Source organism: Parambassis ranga, chromosome 4 (assembly GCF_900634625.1).
Source record: "Parambassis ranga chromosome 4, fParRan2.1, whole genome shotgun sequence".
Lineage (NCBI taxonomy): Eukaryota > Metazoa > Chordata > Actinopteri > Ambassidae > Parambassis > Parambassis ranga.
The window spans coordinates 12,333,453-12,354,859 of record NC_041025.1 but is presented as its reverse complement, the minus strand read 5'-3'; the positions used below and the strand labels follow the sequence as shown (position 1 = coordinate 12,354,859).

The 21,407-nt window shown below is 40.2% G+C and overlaps 1 protein-coding gene across 3 annotated transcripts in view; it reads right to left on the bottom strand.

Moving 5' to 3' along the window:
- The window catches only part of cep350 (centrosomal protein 350), a 28,587-nt gene extending 7,423 nt beyond the window's left edge, over positions 1-21,164 (bottom strand). Inside the window, exons 1-33 of one of the 3 annotated variants that reach the window (XM_028402902.1) lie at positions 20,833-21,164; positions 19,183-19,271; positions 19,009-19,052; positions 18,754-18,862; positions 18,489-18,654; positions 17,494-18,098; positions 17,265-17,378; positions 16,688-16,816; positions 15,161-15,280; positions 13,115-13,842; positions 12,870-12,988; positions 10,908-11,869; positions 10,659-10,812; positions 10,181-10,347; positions 9,821-9,995; positions 8,009-8,160; positions 7,753-7,916; positions 7,463-7,573; positions 7,213-7,353; positions 6,896-7,035; positions 6,671-6,778; positions 6,337-6,554; positions 5,882-6,099; positions 5,493-5,771; positions 5,240-5,389; positions 4,906-5,066; positions 3,661-3,783; positions 1,914-2,167; positions 1,588-1,781; positions 1,158-1,302; positions 427-587; positions 187-314; positions 49-110 (exon numbers count right to left, since the gene is read on the bottom strand). In XM_028402902.1, the coding sequence (XP_028258703.1) occupies positions 49-110; positions 187-314; positions 427-587; positions 1,158-1,302; positions 1,588-1,781; positions 1,914-2,167; positions 3,661-3,783; positions 4,906-5,066; positions 5,240-5,389; positions 5,493-5,771; positions 5,882-6,099; positions 6,337-6,554; positions 6,671-6,778; positions 6,896-7,035; positions 7,213-7,353; positions 7,463-7,573; positions 7,753-7,916; positions 8,009-8,160; positions 9,821-9,995; positions 10,181-10,347; positions 10,659-10,812; positions 10,908-11,869; positions 12,870-12,988; positions 13,115-13,842; positions 15,161-15,280; positions 16,688-16,816; positions 17,265-17,378; positions 17,494-18,098; positions 18,489-18,654; positions 18,754-18,862; positions 19,009-19,052; positions 19,183-19,267 (6,586 nt within the window). In that variant the 5' untranslated portion in view covers positions 19,268-19,271; positions 20,833-21,164. The remainder of the gene's footprint in view (positions 1-48; positions 111-186; positions 315-426; positions 588-1,157; positions 1,303-1,587; positions 1,782-1,913; positions 2,168-3,660; positions 3,784-4,905; positions 5,067-5,239; positions 5,390-5,492; positions 5,772-5,881; positions 6,100-6,336; positions 6,555-6,670; positions 6,779-6,895; positions 7,036-7,212; positions 7,354-7,462; positions 7,574-7,752; positions 7,917-8,008; positions 8,161-9,820; positions 9,996-10,180; positions 10,348-10,658; positions 10,813-10,907; positions 11,870-12,869; positions 12,989-13,114; positions 13,843-15,160; positions 15,281-16,687; positions 16,817-17,264; positions 17,379-17,493; positions 18,099-18,488; positions 18,655-18,753; positions 18,863-19,008; positions 19,053-19,182; positions 19,272-20,832) is intronic. The other 2 variants (XM_028402903.1, XM_028402904.1) reach the window with 2 other exon arrangements.
- Between the last annotated feature and the right edge of the window lie 243 nt (positions 21,165-21,407).

Here is a 21,407-nt window from a genome sequence, read left to right as displayed (position 1 = left end):
AAAAATTCATACTATAAATACAATTTCTTGAAAAAACAATGCACTTACTGTGATCTAATGATGGATCAATATGTGTCTTTTTGGAGTCTGAGATGTTGTTGGTTTGAGACCTGAGAATGAGGGCATTGCTGTTAACCACACTATTCATGTTAAAGCTAATTTCATAGTATGTCTGTTTTTAGTTACCTGTGGGAAGGTGGTTGAATACTGGACTGCTCTAAGATGGACTCTTTAATCTGGGAGTTGGTATCAGGTGCAGAGTCTGGCTCCTTATTCAGTTCTGCCTTTGTTTTCTCAATGAAGTGATTATAATTCTGACAGAAAAACAAAAGTTACGTAAAAATACAACAAAAAAAAAACACTAAATTATCAAAGCTGTAATATCCACTGTTCAAGAATCACCTAAACAGCAACATGTATGTTTACCTCAAGCTGCTTCAGCAAGCTGGCCTCCTGTGCCTTCAGGCGCTCCTTGTGACGCTTCTTCTGCTCCTTCTTCAGCTGGTAGGCCATAAATTTCCGTTTTTTGAGTTCCTCCTTCAGGGCCTTGATACGGCTCTCTATGTCACTCTGGTCTGAAATGGTTTCTGAAGGCAAATTTAGATGATAAATCACAGCTAGAATGTGAAAGCAGTGCCAGGTCACTGATTAGCAAAGGGTAATCCAACTTTTAGCCCACTCAAACTCAAACCCATTTCTCCTGGGATTACTGTACATTTTCTTTACCAGGAACGTGTAAAGTTCATTTTTATGAACACAATGAACAAAGAGAATTATGAAGACTACAGCTTTAAAGAGTGGTCTGTAAAGGAATATAACACATTCAGATACAACACTAGGCCAGGAAAACTATATTGGCGTGTGCAATAACTAAGAGCAATAAAAGGCATTTCCTCCTCCAATCAATTACAGTCAGGTTCAGAACAACTTTTTTTGCATTTGGTTTCCACCACTACACTGGTAAAAAAAATATAATTGTTTCCATATTTATCAACCTGACTGTAGCTAACTAGATTAGGTATTGGGGTGGTGCTTGCATAATGTATTCCTGACAGCATCACATTATGCCTGACTATACAGTGCCAACAGTATAGCTGCAGTCAGATCACTCTGCTTCACTCCTATTTTCTCTAACAACAAAAACATAGGTGACTCACCAGTCTGTGCAGCCATAGGAGGGTCAGTGGGCTGAGTGTAGGCCTGGTTGGGTGTCCTGCAGGTAGAACGAAGGTGCATCTTGGTTTTATTGCTGCCATCTGCAAGAGAGGCAGCTGGACTGTGGCTGCCTTTGAGAGAAGAAGACTGGAAAGACCAGACAGGAGGAGGAGGAGGAGGAAGGATGGGAAGAGAGTGGTCAGGACATGACATGACAGTCAGAGAAATTGATCAGAAGTATGCTTACATTAATATTTTATATGCACAATAAAGCAACTAATGCTTACATACTGGTTTGTTTGTTCCTTAAACTATAAAGCATAGCGCAAGTGCACTGCTCTCTGCTGCTCTATTTCTGATTTAAAATTTGAGAGTCTATTAAATAAATCTAAAAATGGGAATAAAAAAAGGAAAAGAAACGTTTATGCTTACTTGGTGAACACTGGGTGAATGTGACTCTGATGTAAAGTCCTGGGCGTAATTTGCTGGACTGCTCTGAACAGAGGTCAATGGGGTGTCAGGAACTTTAGCAGGTTGTGTTGGTGAGGGACTTCCTGGTTGTTGTCCCTCTGTGTGTATACTGGACTCAGGAGTCACTGAAGAAATGTCACCCTCACTCACATAGTCTGAAAATTCAACAAATGAACATCATAGAATTGTTATTTGCCTCTACAGATTTTCTAAACCTTATGCTGTATCCATGTTACTGTAAATACATTGGCATACACTTGAGAATGAAAAAAATCCTGTAGTTTCACCTTTCTCACTATCACTTCTAGGCTCTGAGCTTCGGTGACTGTGGTGAGAGCTAATACTGGATATGTCTTTTTCTTGACTCTGTGACATTTCAAGATCCTTATCCTGAGGAGTTTTCCGGTTCCATACAGCCAGGGCCTCCTTCTCCATCCTACGGACCTCCACCTCCTCATGGTCCAGTCGCTGCTTCCACTGCAGCAGCTCTTCAGCATGGTGACGCCTCTGCATCAGTTGCTGCTCTCGCTTGGTCAGAAACCTACAGAGGTAGAAGGTAAGAATAAAAGGGAAAAGAATGGAGAGATAAGGAGAAACAGATTGAAAGGAGAAATGAGGATGTAGTGATGGAGAGAGGAGAGGCACAAAGGCATGAAGCATTAGAAAAGGTTACATATAAACTGGTAGAAGCAAGCAGACCCAAATCCCCTGGATATCCAGTTATTGCTGCAAACTCACTTCAAACCTCTGTCCAACACACACAAGCAAAGACACATCCAATACATGCCTAGAATGGTCATCCAAACACAGAAACTTACAGGTATCTATTGAAATTAAAAGGTAATGAAATGTCACTTGGGAGAAAAGAAAGCAGGAAGTTAAGAATTAAGATTCATGCATCTCAGACTCATACCCAAGGGTTGGACTTTGAGCAAAGTCACACACACAAATAAAGAATTAAAGTGTTCTTTTTAAGGGTGTTACAATTTTCTGTACCCCCAGAACAAGGACTAGAACAAGAATAAACTGCAAGGAATCTGTTGTCCTGTAAAGTAAAAAGAATGTGTAATACTTTAGCCCAACTTAAACTGGGTCCCTTTATAAATACACTTATGCAGGCACCTGTCAAAGTAAAGTTCAGTCAGGTATAGCTGTTTTGTAATGGTGTCTCTCACAGCTATGGGTGCCATTACATCGCAGTATTATTTAGCCGTGATCAAATTACATTCTTTTTTCTTTGACCTAATGTATACTGATGACACCCAGATAGTCAAGAAGGAGACTGGGAGGGTTCTTTAGTGCCTTCCTAAACTCTATTACAGCTAATGACCATCTGTACTTATTATCCAATCTTACGTAACAACTACATAATAAAGGGGGGTAGTTAAGATTTACTAGGCTCATTAAATAGACAGACCACTCGGTCTCTGGTTTATGCTCCACAAAAGTCCATGTCAGAGTGTGTTTTTATTTCAAAACATCTTAATGGGCTGCAGTGCCAGTATCCACAATGTAAAGATCCAGTGGCACTGAAAGATTTGTTTATATATAGAACTACTTACAAGAGGCAAGAAATAAAGCAGGGAAAAGTTTTACATTAAGCACCAGAGAAATCTGTGAAATCTCAGATCTGAGATTCCCATCCAACAAGAAAGGCTCCAATTAAATAAACATAACCTTTGACAATCACAAAAGTTACCTCATTTTTGTCTTGTTTTGGAATGAAAACAATATAAAAAATATTTATAAAAATTTTTTTTCCTTAAAATACGGTTGTCAAAAAGTCATTTTATTTAAATAAAGCAGCTTTCCTTGGGCACTCTTTTTAAATGTTTAGAAGTTAAAAACCATATTATCCCTTTAGAAAACTCAAACAAACCACACATCCAATCACTGATCAATCACCATCCCAATCCCAAAGGTTCAGGTGCCAGTGGATGAATACAAGCATGTTCCATGGGAAGAGGGTGGGGGGGGGGGTGGTGGTGTACAGGGGCAGGGCTCGGTGGAGAGGTAGAGAGTACTGTACAGTACCTGACCAACTGCTTGTAGATAAAGAGCTGGAATTTAGGTTGGAGTTTGGGAAGACAGACACTGAGGGAGGCCCAGTGGTGGGCAGTGAACACAGAGAAGAAGTAGTGGACAGGAGAACAGTGTCTACAACACACAAGCACGCAACACACAATTTAACAGATCCACACAAACATAGGTATGGACATGTATGTACACACACACACACACACACAAACGAGTAGACACACAGAATGTAAAGGACACAAAGGCAGAGAGAGAAAAGACAAGTAGAGAGAAAGGGAGAGTGATATGAGAAAATGTGGTTTTAATGCACCCAAAGTATCAGTCTGTCAGGTGTCTGTTAGAAAGGATGGATACTTTGAGTACAGTAGGTAAGGACTTTGTACTGATATGTTCTTAGTGTATAATACCTAATTTATGAACATTTAACTCAATGTTAGCTCTGGGGGCTGGCAGACACCGTATCATGACTTATGGAGGGAGTTCAGTGATGCATTCATTTGCAAACCATATATACGTGTAAGTAATGACTAATAACATGCCATGGTCACACTGAAACTGTTTTAATAATCGTGTTGTTAGAATAAATGTAAATAAATTTAGCCCTGAAAATTGCTTAAATTCTGCTGTCCAACATTGGCCTGTGATTTATAGCCGAGTTACAAATCCAAAACCCCAGAACAATTACCAGACTTGTCTGAGCTACTCGGTCATGAGAGGCTCTACAATCACCTGACCAAGGCTTGAAGCCAAGTCTAAACTCTCAGTGGACATACTGGAGCACCAAGCCCTTGGTCAAAAAAAAGGAGACAGGTGTAATAAAAATGATCAAATGAACAATCACTTTGTCTTACTAAAAAATGTGATGGTGCGAAAATTCTTTTGGAGTATTACATTTTTCTGATGTTCTTGTACTTCAAAAACTATAGAAAGCCGCCATCTAAAGCATGTTTTTGCAGAATGTGTACTAAAGAGAGCATGCTTATCTTCGTATCTACAGCACTTTGAAAAGTAAGAGGCCGATGGTATGCACTGATGTTACCATCAGTTTCAAGCAGGTTCATTGTAAGTTTGGCTAAATTTCTGACTTTTCAGACAAAGAATTATAAAATATCATAAATGAAAGGTTTACCAGTTTTGCTAAACTTCCAATTAGGAACATAATATACTCAGAATTCTCATATTGTTATTAAAACAAGCAAAAAGCCATAAAGACAAATTCAGATATAAATATAAGTTAATTACTTTTCATCCGTGTGAGAACGCATCTTCTTGAGCTTCTGCATTATGCTGCTAGTCTCACTTCCAGAAATGGAGAGCGAAGGAGACGGGCTGCGAATATCATCAGGATGCCTCATGCTGGGAGAAGCAGGTTCAGACTCTGTGGGCTCTGACACTAGGGTCTCCTGGATCATTGACACATAGAGGAAAACCATTCATTTTTTATAGTAAAACACATGCATTTTGAGTAAAGGATGTTTTCTTGCTTTATAATCTTATAAAGTATTTGTTTCTATAGAACAAAACACTAAAATGTCTGATTTCTGTAGGAGCTTGTAGTGATGACTGCAGTTCTTACAGGTGGTGCTTCAACCCCAGCACACTTAAGACGTTGCTTCAGCCTAAGTGTTGAGTTTCTCATCCGCTCAATCTCCTCCTGCTGTTTCAGCAACAACTGCCTTTCCTTCCTCGCTGATTTGTTGGCCTCTTGAAGTCGTTTAATCTCAGCCTGAGAAAATTAGCAGAATGGAAAAGAACATTGGTTTGTTGGAAATAAGTAGGACAACAGTGTGCCAGAAAAAGCTCAAATGTCCCCTGCTGTGACCAAGTACCTGCTCCTGCTGTAGTTTCAAAAGAAGGCCCCTCTGCTTTTTCCTGATTGGTGGCATTTTGTCATCCTCCCCCTTGTCCCTCAACCTCTTTCTCTGGTGCTCAAGCCAGGCCAGCTCCATCCTGGTCTTCTCCTTAAGAGCTTTCTGGCGAAGCCGTAGCAGAGAGCTCTGGTGCTGCAGTCTTACCTCCTCATCCTTCATGTACTGCCGCACCATGTCCATAGTAAACTGGGAAAAGCTGTCTTGTCCACCAGAAAAGGCTATGTTTGCATCATGAGACTGCAGAGTAAATTCAGTGAAAAGAGTGAAAAGTTAAAAGGGTGGAAAAAGGGCTACCAACTGTGTCATAAATGTTAGCCAGTATTTGTATGACTGCACTGCCCTCTTACCTTTAAGGTATTAATTGACCTTGATGCTGAAAGCAGGGTTGAGTTATGATTTGTTCCATCATCCTCTGATTCTTCATGATGACGAGACTTCTCCATAGTTTCACGGCGATGCGCCTCAGATGGTAGCAGAGAGCGGAAGGAATGCTCCTCAATCTCATCCTCCGTCATAGACTCATCAAATTTAAGTGAGTACTCTGTGGCCACTGATGTAGTCTCTCCTAAGGAACCAGAGATAAATGAACACAGTGTATACAGTAAAAGATGTATATCCGCTGTAGGGTGCAGTTTTTATGGCAATATGCAGACACATTCTTCACATTTGTCTACAGTGCAGTGATGTTGATACTAATGTAACAGTAGACTGTAACTGCTGAATGAAAAAAGGAAAAAACAGAAAAAGTGTATCATTTCGACTTTTAATTTTGATGTGTGTGTGAGATGATCCTATCAAGTACCTTTGTCATCAACAGCACAGGGAAGTTTCTCACTGCAGAGGGAGTCACTGGCTGCTGGAGGGACTTCCTCCTCTATGGAACTGCTAGCCACATCCCTCTGTGGTTTCTCCTCATCTCCTCCATCCCTGCCCTTAGCCTCTCCTGGCTCTTTTTTTGTCCTTTTCCAGTGATGAGAGGAGACATGCGATGGACTGGTATGGCTGCTAGAGTCAACTCCACTGAGGAAAAAAGAAACAGGCAGATTTATACATAGATAGTATTTTTTGCTTTCTCTTCTCAAAATCTGATAAAAAGCAAAAGTACTCCTGTAGAACTTAACAACCCTGATTAGTACCTGAGGTCGAGTCTCCTATGGCGTAGAGAGTCTGAGTGGCTCGGGCTGTTCAGTGAAGATAGGGGTTCATCTGATCTAGTCCTGCTGCTTGATACCTCACTCTGAAATCTACAACAGAATATGCAAAAGAGACTTCAACACTCAGATACTAAGCTTATCTGCAATGCAATTAGGGCTACCATTTAAGGAAATGAACATGTAAATACTGTGTGTTCTTAAGCATACCTATCAGGGTCAGCTTTGTCTTGTCTCTGTATGGTATAGGAGCTGTCTTGTTCTTTCCAATGGTCCAACTTGGATGAATTAATTACAACAGGAGGGGCAGCTGAGGTTCCTGGCATCTGTGACCGTACCAGTTCTGTCATCTGATAGATGAAAACACACATCATGTGTTTGATTTTGAGAACACTATACTGGATTTGATGCTTTCTTTCCATTACTTATATCTCTTTACTATAACTCAACGATCAAACAGCTTATGTTGTAAAATATGGTAAGACACAGGGTGTTTTCCAGGCAGAGAAAAGGAAGTGATTGCTAACCTCTTTGATGTGTCGGGCAGCATCAACTGTATATCGTGCTGCCTCCGCCTGTTGACTCATCATCTTAGTAGTTGAATCCTGGAGGCCTTCCAACGTCTCTCTTTGAGTTGCTGCCAAGCTTTCCTGCAGTTCTATATGAGCCTGGACAAAAGCATACATATACAATATAAACACAGAAATATAAGCACTCATAGACATAGATTTTATTGGTGCTTGTAAACGGATTCATTATAGGTAATGTGGGCAGTACCCTGGCAACTCTTTGTCTGTTTTCCTCCAGCTGTAGCTGCGCTTCCAGTGCTTCTCTTTCAGCCTTTATCTTTAACTCATACAGCTCGCGCTCATGACGCTCTTGTTTGGCCTGTAAGGTCAAAGATCAGAGATTACATCCAAAAGTACAATGTCTTTATGAAGCCTTTTTTAGATGAAGAACATCATGTCATTTCTTAATTTCTTAGCGACAGTAGTACTAATGACATGATGTTCATCATGAACATCATGTCATTAGTACTACTGTCGCTAAGAAATTGTTTTCTTTACCTTAAGCATCTGGGCCAATGATGCGCTCTCCTGCTGTGCCATGGATACACTCATCAGCCTTTCCACATCCCCTAGCTGCCTGACTGACTCCTCTATGGAGTCCAGGTATTGCAACTCTGCTGCCATACGCTGCTGCAGGACAGCAGGTGAATACTGTAGCTCACCTGAAAAAAAAAGAAAAGGCAAAAAATACAAAAAAAAAAAGTTGATCCAGGACAATGGGACATAACTGAAAATAAGCCCACAGCGTATTTACCTGTAGACCTGGTCTGTGCTCTGCCACCTCTCTCCTCCCGAGCTAAGGTATCTGTGTTTAGGTAATGTGTCCCCAGAGAGCCCCTCTTCACAGGCTCTCTGGACTCAGGAGAACCAGGGTCTGCAGAGGTAGAAGGAGAAGCCAGTCTGGGCCTACAAGTAAACAAATATCAATTACTACTTTATTTGTGTTTGAAACAAGACATGACTATATACATTTGTAATTTACAAAATAAGCTATTCAGTTTTGTTGCAGGAGCATTCTTTGCAGAATTGGTTGGGAATTGTAAAGATAGTGGGCTGGCCAAGTAATTAGGATGAGGCCCCTGGTCCTGCAAACCTTAGACCTAACTCAGATATAGAACCCTGCCGTGAGAGGCCCCAAACATGAATGGCTCTATTGTGCTGCTTGGAGAGGCCAAGAGGCCATCAGAGGCCAAGGACGATGTCTAAAAAGATCACAATATACTCTACCTCCAATACACATTATTATTTCTGTCATTATCATTACAATTTCAATGAACTTATTACTATAGAACGACACTACCACCAACATCAATGCTAAAACAGCTGTCAATGCACAAAGATATGAACTCAATCTGCCAAAAGCTAATAACCTGGTAGCATGGGGAATGTCACTGAATAAATCATTCTTAGAATTTTTTTTATCTAACCCTCTGCAAGTGGCACTGTTAAAAAATATACTGTATAATCATGTCAGAATGTCTTGCCTTTATTGTTGAAGACACACACAGACTCTACAGAATCCCAAGAATCTACCACCTGGGCTTCAGTATACCATTAGTGGGCTCAAATGTCACTACTGAGATTAAAAGAAAAAAACTCTTTTCTTTCATTTCCTCTGGCAGCAAGCCCAAGCTGTGGTGAAACTGACTGACCCAACCAGCCACTCTGTGGGCCCCCAAAACAAAATAACCAGTGTTTTCTGTCTTTGGTCAAACTGCAGCTCCTGTTGCTGGGGACTACACAGCTGCTTAAATCCCCAAGCCTTCAACAAGACAGCAAGCCACAAGACTGTTTATACTGGCAGCCTCAACTGGGTCCTTTTTAAGAGTTGTTTAGTAATTAGTCAAGCCCAAGTAAATTTACTTTGGATAACAGCTACCAGTATAGACCAAGTGGAGGTTTCTGAGTTGGTAAGTACAACCCTAAGGGCACAGAGAAGTCCATTTTAGTTTAGCTTATAGATAATTAGGGAAGGAAATAGTGTAATTAACGTGAAGCTTGATCTGTATCAAGTGAAAAAGGTTTCCATTTATGACAAAACTATTGCAATAAACATGTATCCAGCAATAAAGAAACCATGTTGCTCCAGTCTGAAAAGGAATTGTCTCTTAAAACCTCCCATGTCAAGTACACCATAAAATACTCCAATGAGTGCCAATAGCACTATGACTACTACGCCAAAGCACTGAAAGTCACCGGACATCAGGAGGGAAGGAAACTGGATGCAAGGATCACATTAAAAGGTAGGGTAGGAGATTTTAATTAATTTTAATATTCTTCGTTTTAAAGCGAAACTGCCAAACTAATAGGTTGCTATCAAATTGTAAAGAGAAGTTACACTAATTTAACAAAAAGTGCATCAGAATGAAATCTCCTACCCTACCTTTAACTGAGAGCAGTATTTACAATTCATCCACCTTTCTAATTATTTGGTACAGCTTATAGATGATTTTAACAGAAGAATACACAGGGAAACATTGCAGGTGGTATATGTTTGCTATTTTACCACTCTACTATACCAAACCAACCAACACATTAAATCTTATTGCAGTCTGTCTAGAATTACCTTAGATGAGAATGACCTGAAGTGTCATTAGAGTGGACACTCTTGGCCTGGCTGTGTGCAGAGCTTTTGTCAGAGCCTCTTTTTTTGGAGTCAGAAGAGAGAGCTTCTGATGGCGGTGAGCAAGAGTTTCTGTGCTCCTCAACAAGAGTGGCATCACTCTGGTCAGATGCTGTACCTGCAGAGGAATGGCATAATTATACTGTAGTTACATATTGTATATGTACCTGCAAAAAAGCAATATTTCATATCCTGAAATTTTATCCTGAAATAAAAAAGGTTGATAAACATATTCAAATATAATAAAACGTAACTATAAATTAGAATAATCTTACAAAATATAGCAAAAATAGTCTTTCTCACCTCTTCTTCTGGATGAGTGTCTGGAGAGGGGTGAAGAGCCAGATGCCGAACCAGTGGAAGGATGTGGCGACTGAATGGACGAATGAAAAGATGAATGCTGGGAATAAGTACCTCCTGTTTTCTCACAAGGGGACCTTCTCACCAGCTCTTCAAAGTGGCTGTTCATGCTAACAGAGAAGGAGAAAAAGGACAGATGAATATCTTAACGTCAAACCCTCTGTTGAAAGTTTAATTTCATTTGGGTGCTGTAAAACAAATAAGGCACATAATTAGAACAAAAAGCATTAGACATAACACACCAGTCCCCAGATATGGGGGAAAATAGAATTCTATATTCTCAAAAGTCAATCTGTCTATTATCCTGCTTATTCATCAATTGAAAAGTCCACCAAGGCAAATATTACTGTCTAAATGGTTTGCTTTTTTTATCTGTGTGACATGAATGCCACCCAGTGGTCAGTTTAAAGCCTTTTTTTACCTTGGAGAATTGGGGCCTGTTTTTGACTGGCCACTGGCCTTGCTGCTATGTGACGACACAAAGTCATCTTCATAGACTGCTGCGTCGTCAGGGACATTTTCAGAGTGCAAAGAATGAGCAGTGGGAGAATTCCTCTCTGAAGGTCTTTCATTCACTAGAGGGCAAAGAAGAGAGAGAACAGACATTTTTTAGACTAACACCATATTTGATATAATTTTCCATAGTAATCAGATAATCATGTGAACATACCCTTAACATGGCTATGAAGACCTCTGGTAAAAATGTTGATTACACTTAGCGGGCTTCCTTTGTTCAGGTCTTCCCAGGCTGCTCTGTTGCTGTCATGCTGTGCCAAGGGTGAGTTGAGTGCTGGGCACATTGTTGCCTCTCTCTGAAACTCCGAGAGACGTTGGAAATTCTTCTGTTGGCAATCTGCTACTCTAGGTGCACAACTGTTTAAGACGGGAGGAGGGCTTGCTTGATCCTCAGAGAAACTCCCTTCACTAAGCAGAGGACCTTCGCTTATGGAACCAGTACTTGAGTCATGTAGATCTGCCTGATTCTCCTCCCTGTCATACTGTACCCTTTGTGCTACTTTGTCCAATATGCCTTCCTTCTCCAAACCATTGACTAGTTTCCTCTTTTCCTGTATGTAACTATTAGGATCAGTTCTGTCAGCTGAAGTTGTATGTAGATTGGTGAAACAGGCGTGTGTGTCATTCTTTCCTTTCTGTTCCCTGAGGAATTGCAGACTGTCTGCTCCTGGAAGCGCTGTGCCATTGTATGAGCTGTGACCTGTGCTAGTCAAAATCCTCTGCATCCTCAGAGACATGTCATTATTTTCTATAGCACATGCAGGTGTTTCTGCCCAGACATCGCTATCAGAGGCCCTAGGAATCAAAATGGTATCTGCATCTACTGAAGTTGCTGTGCCATAGTTGATCCCCTCTCCAGCAAGCTTCCGGGCCTCGCTTTCTATACGGTTAGAGAGGGATGCAGCCTTGGCCTTGATGGCTTCGATGCGAGACATTTTGGATTGTGACTTGTAGGAGAGGGCTGTGGGTGGTCGCAGGGTGTCACTAGCAGCCACTGTTCTCTCCAACCGTAGAAGCTGTGACAGAAGATGTTCACTATTGCTGATAGATGTTGTGGGTCTTGGACAAAGATGGTCTGGCTCAAGCAAAGAGGAAACTCCAACATCAAGCTCATTCCTGCAAAATTTAGTTCAACATGGAATGATTCCATTAAAATAATGAGACAAAGGGGTACATTGTTTAAAACCATAATCAAACTAAACATATCAGTATAAAGAATCAATATTCCAGGACAATCAAAAATAAAAAATCCATTCCTGGAATAACACTGGTTTAACCAATGATCTGACATAAAGATCCTGTCTATGCAACTCTTTTTTAAAAATACAGTAGTCTGTAGTAATAGTACAGTCTATTCTTAATAACTTCAGAATGTGCACAAGCCTTTCGGTATCCATCTATCTATCTTGAATAAAAATTATTAATGTATGTCAATGATCTGTTCAGTTATAGTTCTGTCTCCTTTGGCCTCATTTCAGTAGTGATTTTATGTAATATCTGACCTTATTGTGCATGCTTTCTTCACCCAAGCTGTCTTTGTGATGTAATCAAAATCCTTTCAGAGTACTTGGATGCAGAGACTGTCATCCTGTAATTTTAAATTTAGCTCGTCCCAAACATCATTGCCAGCCGTTAAGACAGTTTGATGATTTGCTCTTAACTGAAAAAATACTAAATAACTATTTTCCATGACATTTTGGGACTTCTCATGTTTCTCAGACAACAAGTTTTTGCATAACTTTGCATATGTAACATGTTTTGTTAGCTTATGGGTTAAGCAAAGAGAACTTTCATTTGTATTTGCTGTTCTGTATATATGTATTGCAGTACAGTCTCGTTGAAAGACAATGACTGCTTGCATTTAACAAGCGTAAACATAGCCCATTTTTGTTACGCTTAAATGAAAATTCAGAGCTAAAAGGCTTCTGGGGCATGAAGGGAGGTCTATAAACAACATTTATTTGTGAACAAGCAGTTTCTCTGTTTCAGAGTCAGATGTTTTCCTAGAACAACAGTTAAAGGAGATACAGGAATAAGTATACTTGCAGACTTGCATTTTCAAGTGTAGAAAGCTAAAGTGTGAAGTAGGTGTTTGTGTTCAACTGTGTGCATGTACCTGGATAACATAGGCAGAGGTGGATCATTTAAAGACCTATCACTGCTTGAGGGGCTCTGTGGTGCCTCTTGCCTTTTATTCTCTTTGTCAGACTCGCCTGAGGGCTGGTACATTGGTCTCTGTGAAAAAATTTAATATAAAACAGAGGTTAGTAAGTTATTTCTCACGTGGATGATAAGATCATTAATTTCACTTAATTCTTCATTTTAAACAATATTCATGTGTTTTATGTCTGTATACATTACCATTTGACTTGATGGAATAGCATTGTGTGTCCGAGTGGCATCCTCACCCTGCTGCATCTCCTCTAGCAGCAGTTTAGTGTAGGTCTCCTGTAATCTCTTCTGTACAGGGGACACAGGGGCCTCCATAGGAGGGACAGCAGTTTTTGCAGCTTCTCTTTGCTTCCTGTACAGCTCCTGTAATCTCTGGTTTCTCTTCTCTGCCTCCTCCTTTATGGCCCTCTTTTCTTCTGCCAGGCGTTTCTTCCTCTCCTCTTGTTGTCGAGCAATGTACTGACGAACTGTGTCTGCATCATAGTGTCGCTTTTTGTGGCCCTTTTCAGTTGTGTTGGCTGTTTCTGGTCGGTGAGTAGTGGGGCTGGCACTGCGGCTTACTCTGGAATAGCTACTTGGTGCCACAGTGGTTCCCCAAGTAGAGACAGGCGTTCTCGTTCGTGACCCTGAGCCCCCTCTCCTTCCAATGCTACCACCCCGCGACCTTTTCCGAGCTCTCTCCTTCTCATCTGCACTGCACTCCAGCTGGAGGTCATCAAGTATCCCTTGGATATCTGCTGACAAGAGATCTGTGCTTGCTCCCCTTGGGGCCTTGTCCTGAGCTGCAGACAGAGGGATAGATGTGGTTGTGGAGTGGCTCTTGGATTGCCCCTGATGTCCTCCATGAAGCCTCTCTGTGCTGCGTGAGCGAGATCGTCTGTTTGATTCTGAATGTGTGTCTGAGCGATGACGGGCAGCTAGAAAAGTTTTCAGAAAAGCAAGATGTTACAGCTAGTAATTGTTAACCATGTTAATGGATGATCTAGATGCATAAATAAAAACACAGCAGAATACTACACAAAGGTAAGTATGTGCAAAGCACCATTGAACAATGTCTGTGTTTTAAATGTTAAACTTATTGTGTCTTGTTGAGCTCCTGCACTTTCTTGTCCAAAACACCATTTCCAATTGTAAAATTGTGTTTTAATCGTCACTTCTTGTAATTGTTCTTTTGACATGTGCTGCTGACCTCTTGGCCAGGTCACCCTTGTGAAAGAGATCTTAATCTCAATGGGTTTTATCTGGTTAAAAAAACTACACACACAATATATATATCTAGTGACTCCAGACATCTCCAGAGATACATTGTCAGACCCACACAGTGTACACATAACAAATTAAGCTTGAGGGATGGGCACCACTACCTAATTTACAGTGTTCTCTGTACATATCAGTAGTGAGCAGTGAGTGCCCTTTTCTGCCATTCCCCACAGTAATGCTACATGCTCTTGCAACAGCCTCTGAAACCCACGCCGTGTCTTAGTGTGCATCCAACCAGAAAAGCCAGTCAATCTCTATTCCTTCCGGTCAGTGGCACTCAGTACAGGCACAGGTAGCAAAGGCAGAGGGAGGTATACATAGTGTGTGTGGGAGAGTATGCCTGTGAGTGTGCAGCAACTATGGACTAATTATTTATTGATATTCTTTGGCTGGGTCTGTTGTCTGACTCGTTGTCTGCGTACAAGGTCCAGACATGCCTATGATTTATCTTACATCTTCCAAATACATAGATCAATTCCATCACACACAATACCAGTGTATGTGATTACCTGGATTATACATTTTAGAGATTAAAGGTTTACAGCAAACAGTGAAAGCAAATTCAAGAAAAACACAATCACATGTTTGATAGGAGGGGTGAGGCAAGGTGGAGATTTCATTTACCCTTTAGTGATAGTTTTCCTATATTTTTATAGATGTCAGTGGATTTCTGACATCAAGCTGACACATTCTGAGGCTCGTTAATGGCTGTTTTCATCCTATACCATTACATTCTGTTTAATGAACATGGCGGTGTACTGTGTTATGCATATCTATTAGGGGTTGAACGGTTTAGACAGTTCACAGTTCGGCTGATATCACGGTTTTGAGGTCAAGGTCATTGAGATTGAGAACACCTTTATTTGCCCAACAATGAAGGTGTACCGTGTACCGAACGGTTCTGATTTTTTTTTCTAAACCACCCCATGCCTAATATCTATGTATATATACATATATACACATTCTGAGCCCCACCTGTTTGATTCACTCTGTCAGTTGAACAGGAATGGCCCTCCTCTCTAGGAAGCTTAGGAACTGGACCCAGTACCATATTTACTAGCTTCTGGCCCTTCCGCCAAGATGCGGGACTTATTGCTGCAAAGAAAAAAGTTTACACTTTAGCTATTGTCGTTTAAGAGCACTGCATTTTTAAACATCATTCACTGTGCCAGTTTTCACTGTGACTATAGCTATGCATAGACAAAAAATAGAAAACTGGAATATAGCTTCATAGACAAGACACATAGTTTTAGTGGGAGAGTCATCAACCACTATTATAAAAAAGAATTAGCTTCCAGACATCGTGTCTGCTTTAAAAAGTTAATGATATGTGACTTTTTGTATACTGCCATCAACATCATTCTGTTTAACTTCTACTCAGCTTTGTTTTCTGCCCAGTACAACACAACATTCCTGTACATGGAATTATATTTCCAAGTACTTTCCACTATCACTACATTCTCGTGAAGAACAGTTCACAGTAATGTAGCTGTGCATCAACAAACCCAGCTGCTGTTTGTGCCACATGGATGAGCTGACTGAACCTGGCCACAGATTTCAGAAGGCTAGTTATGGTCCTGTGCCAACATGAAATAGAGACCAGCCAGACTTAAGTGACAACTCACAAGTAGGAAGAAACACAAGACACCAGGAACAGAGGAAATTGAGAGGCACTGAGATATTTTACAGTAATTGGTGCTACCTGAGTATACAAAGCCCACGTATGTTTTGAGATAAATCAAAATACATCAAAATACTGTCAGAGCTCTTAAAAGGGTCACAAGACCCATTGATGCAGAGAAATCTTTAGTACTCTTCCCCATAAATGACTGCAAGCTGTATTGAAAGGTAAAGATGACTCATTCTTAGACATTTGGACACCTTTTCTAAATTACATACCTTCAGACCTAAAGAACATATCATGAATGGGCAGACACATGTAAGCTCATGTAAGCCATAAACTGGAAAGTACATAACATAGGCTTTTACAGATTTAGGTGGATGGATTGGTTTGAATCCCAATTAATGTTCTTACTGCCCTAACTGGAACAAGTCATATTTGGATTATCTGATGATTTGCTTGCATATGTCAACAGATCACATTTTGAGGCTGCATTACATTGCCTGTATGCATACTATCAAAAGCATGGGTTATGTTATGAACAACCACTTAACTGACATCACCCAATGGAAATGTTTTCAGTTAAGTAAAACGGAAACCCTGTGCATGAATAAACAACACAATAATAAGTAGATAGAAGATAGAAGAAAATAAGAGTACAGCTGCCACCGTCAAATTAGAAAAGCTAAGCTAAGCTCTGAGAAGAATGTTATAACCAAAGAGGTGGTTCAACATCTGAGGTTCTTGGTTTTGCAGCATGTGCACTGACCCATGACAAAATCCTGCCAGACTGTTCCACATGCTTAGCTTTTCTACTGTCACTAATTAAAAATAGATCAGAGGGTGGGTTGGCCCTCACACATAAAAGAGGATTATTATACCTGCTTTTGCATTTAGGTCAGACGCAGGGGCAGCTCTGTGGACCTTCCTGACTGGTTTATTGGGTCTACTCTCTTTAGACCGGCCTGCTCTCTGGTCTGTCTGCTGCTGATGCCTGGATTTGGTGCTCTCTAAACACAAAACAGACATATAGAGAATAAGACACACTGCAAAACACACTGCCAGTAGCATTTCATATTTAAACATTTAACCTAATGGCTATAATGCATATAAGTATTTCAACAGAATTGATTGATCAATCAGGATAACAAAATAGTTGTGACTGATCAATCACAACAAAAACATCCCTTGCAGATGAATGTCCAACAACATATCATGTGCAAGCAATAGCCTGTTAATTCTATGGGTTTTTCAGGCATGCACAATGCCAAATGGTCTTGTATGTTGGATCAGATCCTAGAAACATACAAGAACTCAAACATGTCCAATCACTACCATTCGCCATGCATAATTTGGATTTTTATAAGCTCAGTAGAAAATAAACATCAAATCTGGGAGGTCATGGCAAAGGCAGAAAATTCAAACACCAAGTAATCTAAATGTGTGCTCTGTGTTTACCAGCAAACTGCCGTGACAGGTCTCTGTATATTTCTCTGCTAAGGTTATGAAACTCTTCCTCTTTCCAAACTTTCCCATCTGGAGTCCGGATCTTTGTCTCTGTACTGTTAAAACCTAAGAATAAGAAAGAAGAAAGGTGAATCTGCAGTTTCCTGTTTCCTAATACATGACAACAAATCCAAAAGAAATAAAGTCAGAAATTTCAGGACCAATCTTAAGATTAAAATACCTTTGTATATTGGTGCAGGTGGTGCGGCTGCTACTTTGCGTATTTTGGCTGTGGGCATGTTGCTTTTAGTAGCATTGTTACTCTCTAAAAATCCCATTATGGGCCGTTCCAGACAACCCAGCAGTTTCTCTCTTTCTGCAGTCTCTTCAAGATGTTGTCTCTGTCTTCGAATGCGCTCCTTAAGTTTCTCCAGCTTATCATCAGGCTGATGTCGCCTTAGGTTCTCCAAACGCTGGGAAACTGAGCCAGGGCTGGTGGAGGGAGTGCTCTCCCCTCGCTGTACAGAGCCTGGTGTAACAGCTATGTGTGGGCTTGAATCTGGGCTATCCATGCCAAGTTGTGCTTTGGAAGTGCTTTCCTCAGTTCTCAGAGTGTCCAGGGCTGGCTGGTCATTGAGGTAGCGCACCTCAGTGCTCTCCAGAGCTGAGGAGTGTGTGCTGTCCAGGTCCCTGTCTGTCTGTTTGTCTCTGTTGTCTCTCTGGTAGACCAGCTGGCTGGGCAAAGAATCTGAGGGAGGTGGAGAGGATGGGTGCAAAGACCCTGGCACTGATTGCAGACTGTAGGCCTCCAACTGAGAGGATGGATGTGGTGGAGGGGTGGCCTCTCTGAACACAAACCAGATTACATGGGATCAGGAAGAGGATCAAGATTTTCTCTTAATTTACTGCTCACAGATGAAAACACTTATGGGTGACTATAGTCTATAGAAAGAGAAGTGAATGTGTTTAATCGAAATGTTTATTAAATGAAAATGAAGTGAGGATCTTCCATTTTTAATATAGGGTATTTCAAATCATTTGCAGCCCCTCTCTGACTGCAGAATAGAATCACAGATATCTCTCTTTAGTAAAAAAACATTAAAATGCAAAGTGTACTGCATATTGTGGAATGCTGAATACATCTACTTTTGCAAACAGAAATACAAAAATATAGGAGTAGAGTTTAGAAAGGGCATAAGAGTGTTTAATGAAAGTGTTTCAGAGCATTATTTGTACCTGTATGAGGCCAGTGGTTCCCTGAACTCCACACTGTTACTCTTTCTGACATTGCTATTGTGGGTGGTATTTCTCAAAGGGCTACGTGAGCTGCTCTTTTCTGGACTCTGGTGACTTCCACTCGTGGACTTTGAAGACCCTCCAAAGTCATCAACTTGTCGTCCATCTGTGGTGAAGAAAGCAATGTTATAATCACAATAAAATTTCTTTGCTTTATATACACATATAATATATATATACATATAATACATATTTAATAACTGACCCTTGCTGCTAACAGTCCTGGAGGATTTCTTTTTGGGGAGGTCAATGACAGACTCCAGGAGGACTCCTGCTCCTGGAGTGGCCTCTATACGGTTTTCTATGTGCCGCAGCTACAAAGAGGGAATACAAGTGTCAGATACTTCATATTCTGTCATCATACTGCACATGGCATTTACTGCTCCGACAAATTGGCAGTCATTTGTGAAAAGTTGACAAAAAATGGCTATTCAGCAAAATGTGTTTCAAGTTTACTTACAGCAGCTTTGGACTGAGCCAAACTTTTCCATGCAGAAGTCAAGTCTAAGAAAACGTAAAATCCATAATTAGGACAAACAAATAAATAAATAATAAACAACAAATATGATATAATTAAAGACTATTTTTTAAAATATTTTAAGACAAACCAATAGACAGAAATTATTCTTCATACCTGTGCCAATATTACGATCAGTAAGTTCTTGAGAGGAGCTTTTAAAAGACACCTCAGTCCTCCTGCTGCTCCTCATCTCTCTCATTCACCTGCAACCAAAATTAGACAAAGGCACATGATAAAAACAAACCCTAAAAAAGTTAAAGGTAATATACTGTAGGTAAGAATAACCATAGAAATGAATAAGACAATTAGAAGCTCATAATTGTAGTCCATGCCAGTACCTTAACAAACTGAAATGCGCATTAAATAGTATGGTGTATATCCTGTTTAATTCCTGAGAGTATATGTATGTAACACTACAGCTTGTCAGCACATATTAATGTCAACCTGCCATTAAAAACTGGTTTTACAACAGCACATTCCTCAAAGGTAAGCACACCTTACACATCAGCCATGTGATGTTTACTTAAAACACCTGTAATACCTAGTCACATATCTGCTTTCACCTAGGCACTCCTATCATCAAGTCAATACAATTATGTAACCGTTTTGTCTTGACTTTGACAAATGGCAAGTTGAGCATAGTTAGTAGTGAGGTTTTGCTCTTGTTTAACACTGAGCCATAACAAGTTCCTCAAGCTTTTCCCTCCAACAATCAAGTGACAATGTGAAATTAGTAGGACCCTTTAAATTAAAACTGTAAGACCTGAATATTTTCACTGTGATCCGAGTCCTCCCTGTTAGTTGAATCTAGAGAAGACTTAAACTAAATGGTAGAGGAGCCATCTACTGCAGCTAAAAATTAAGATCAAACAAACTATGGCTGCCGGTCAAACTATTACTAAAACAAATGCAGCACAACAATTTAATTTACAGTACTATATTATGTGACAAACAGGGCCAAAGTTCAAGCTGCCATGTTGTGACATGCCTATTGCATCTACAATACATGCACACTCATGTAATATTAGGGGGATGTGCTAAAAGAAAAAAGAAGAAGTGTTGATTGCGGAACGCTTAAGTGTACTGGCATACTGAATTTGGCCATTTGAATGCAGCCTGACATTGTGAATTTAAAGTAAATCTCATTCACACAACTGTAGTAAGTCGTGTTTTTGCTTTAACCCAAATGTTATCACATTTATACGCCGGGCTGATCACGGACTGTACTCGTACTTTCAACACTTTTTGTATCACAGTCAGGATCTGAAATGTTATAAGACCAATCAAACATTTGTTAATGACTGGGTTTTTTTTTTATTTCAAACATATTATAAATGCAACAAAAACTAAGAGTTCTATGTTTAAATAACAAGATCTCGGTCAATCTTATTATAACTCTTAGTATAACTAATAAATATCCAGGAATTAGTCGCCTGTGCAATGATCCAACTCAAGGCATCTTTAATCTACTTTAGGGTGTGAGCAAGCAACTAGGATATAACCTTTTTTTTCTAAATAAATCATTTGTTATAACATCTTCAGCTTATCAACATCTGTGTTGCGTTTCCTCTATAATTGTTACACGTTCAAAAACGTGTTTCTAAATCATTGAAAAGTCTAACTTTAATATAACTTATTTCGGAATGTTTTCGGTCCAGGTATTAGTCGGAGCCGCCTACTCCAGAGAGTTAGTGTTAACGCTAGCTGACCGGAAAACCACGAATAACTTAGCTAAACAACTCTTTGAAGACATATGATTTATACCTTTAGTGAAATGATCCGTTGTGTCAAGATGTCCACATTCACACTGACGTCTTCATGATCAGAAAAACCGAACGTCTCTGGACTACTTCAGTTTCGTTGAGCTGTCTGTTTGCTAACGTTAGCGTTAGCCGGCTAATGTTAGCAAACCAATGTTAGCTAGCAGTTGTTCCAACTAAGCAGGGAACTTTTTGTAGCGACATCTATTCATTATTCTGGTGTTTGTCCGGATGACCACACTTCCAGGTTAACCAAGAGATTGTTTGAAAAATATATCGTCACCCGCCTCAAAGGTCGCCTTTCCCGGGTTGCTATGTTGATGTTTCCAACGGTGAAACAAGAGCATCCAGGCAGGTAACTGAGAACTAAGTATCGCGAGATTAGGACACGTCATGCGCTGGGAAGCCCCACCTCCGTCAATACCAATGGTCAATACGCGGGTGCAATATACGGTACAAATACCTTTATTACATAAAAAATACATAAAATAAATAAAGAATGAAATCTAAGAAAAAGATAATTTGTTGTTTGTTTAGTTGTTCTACTGTATTTTTTTTTAACTTAACTTATAAATGAAA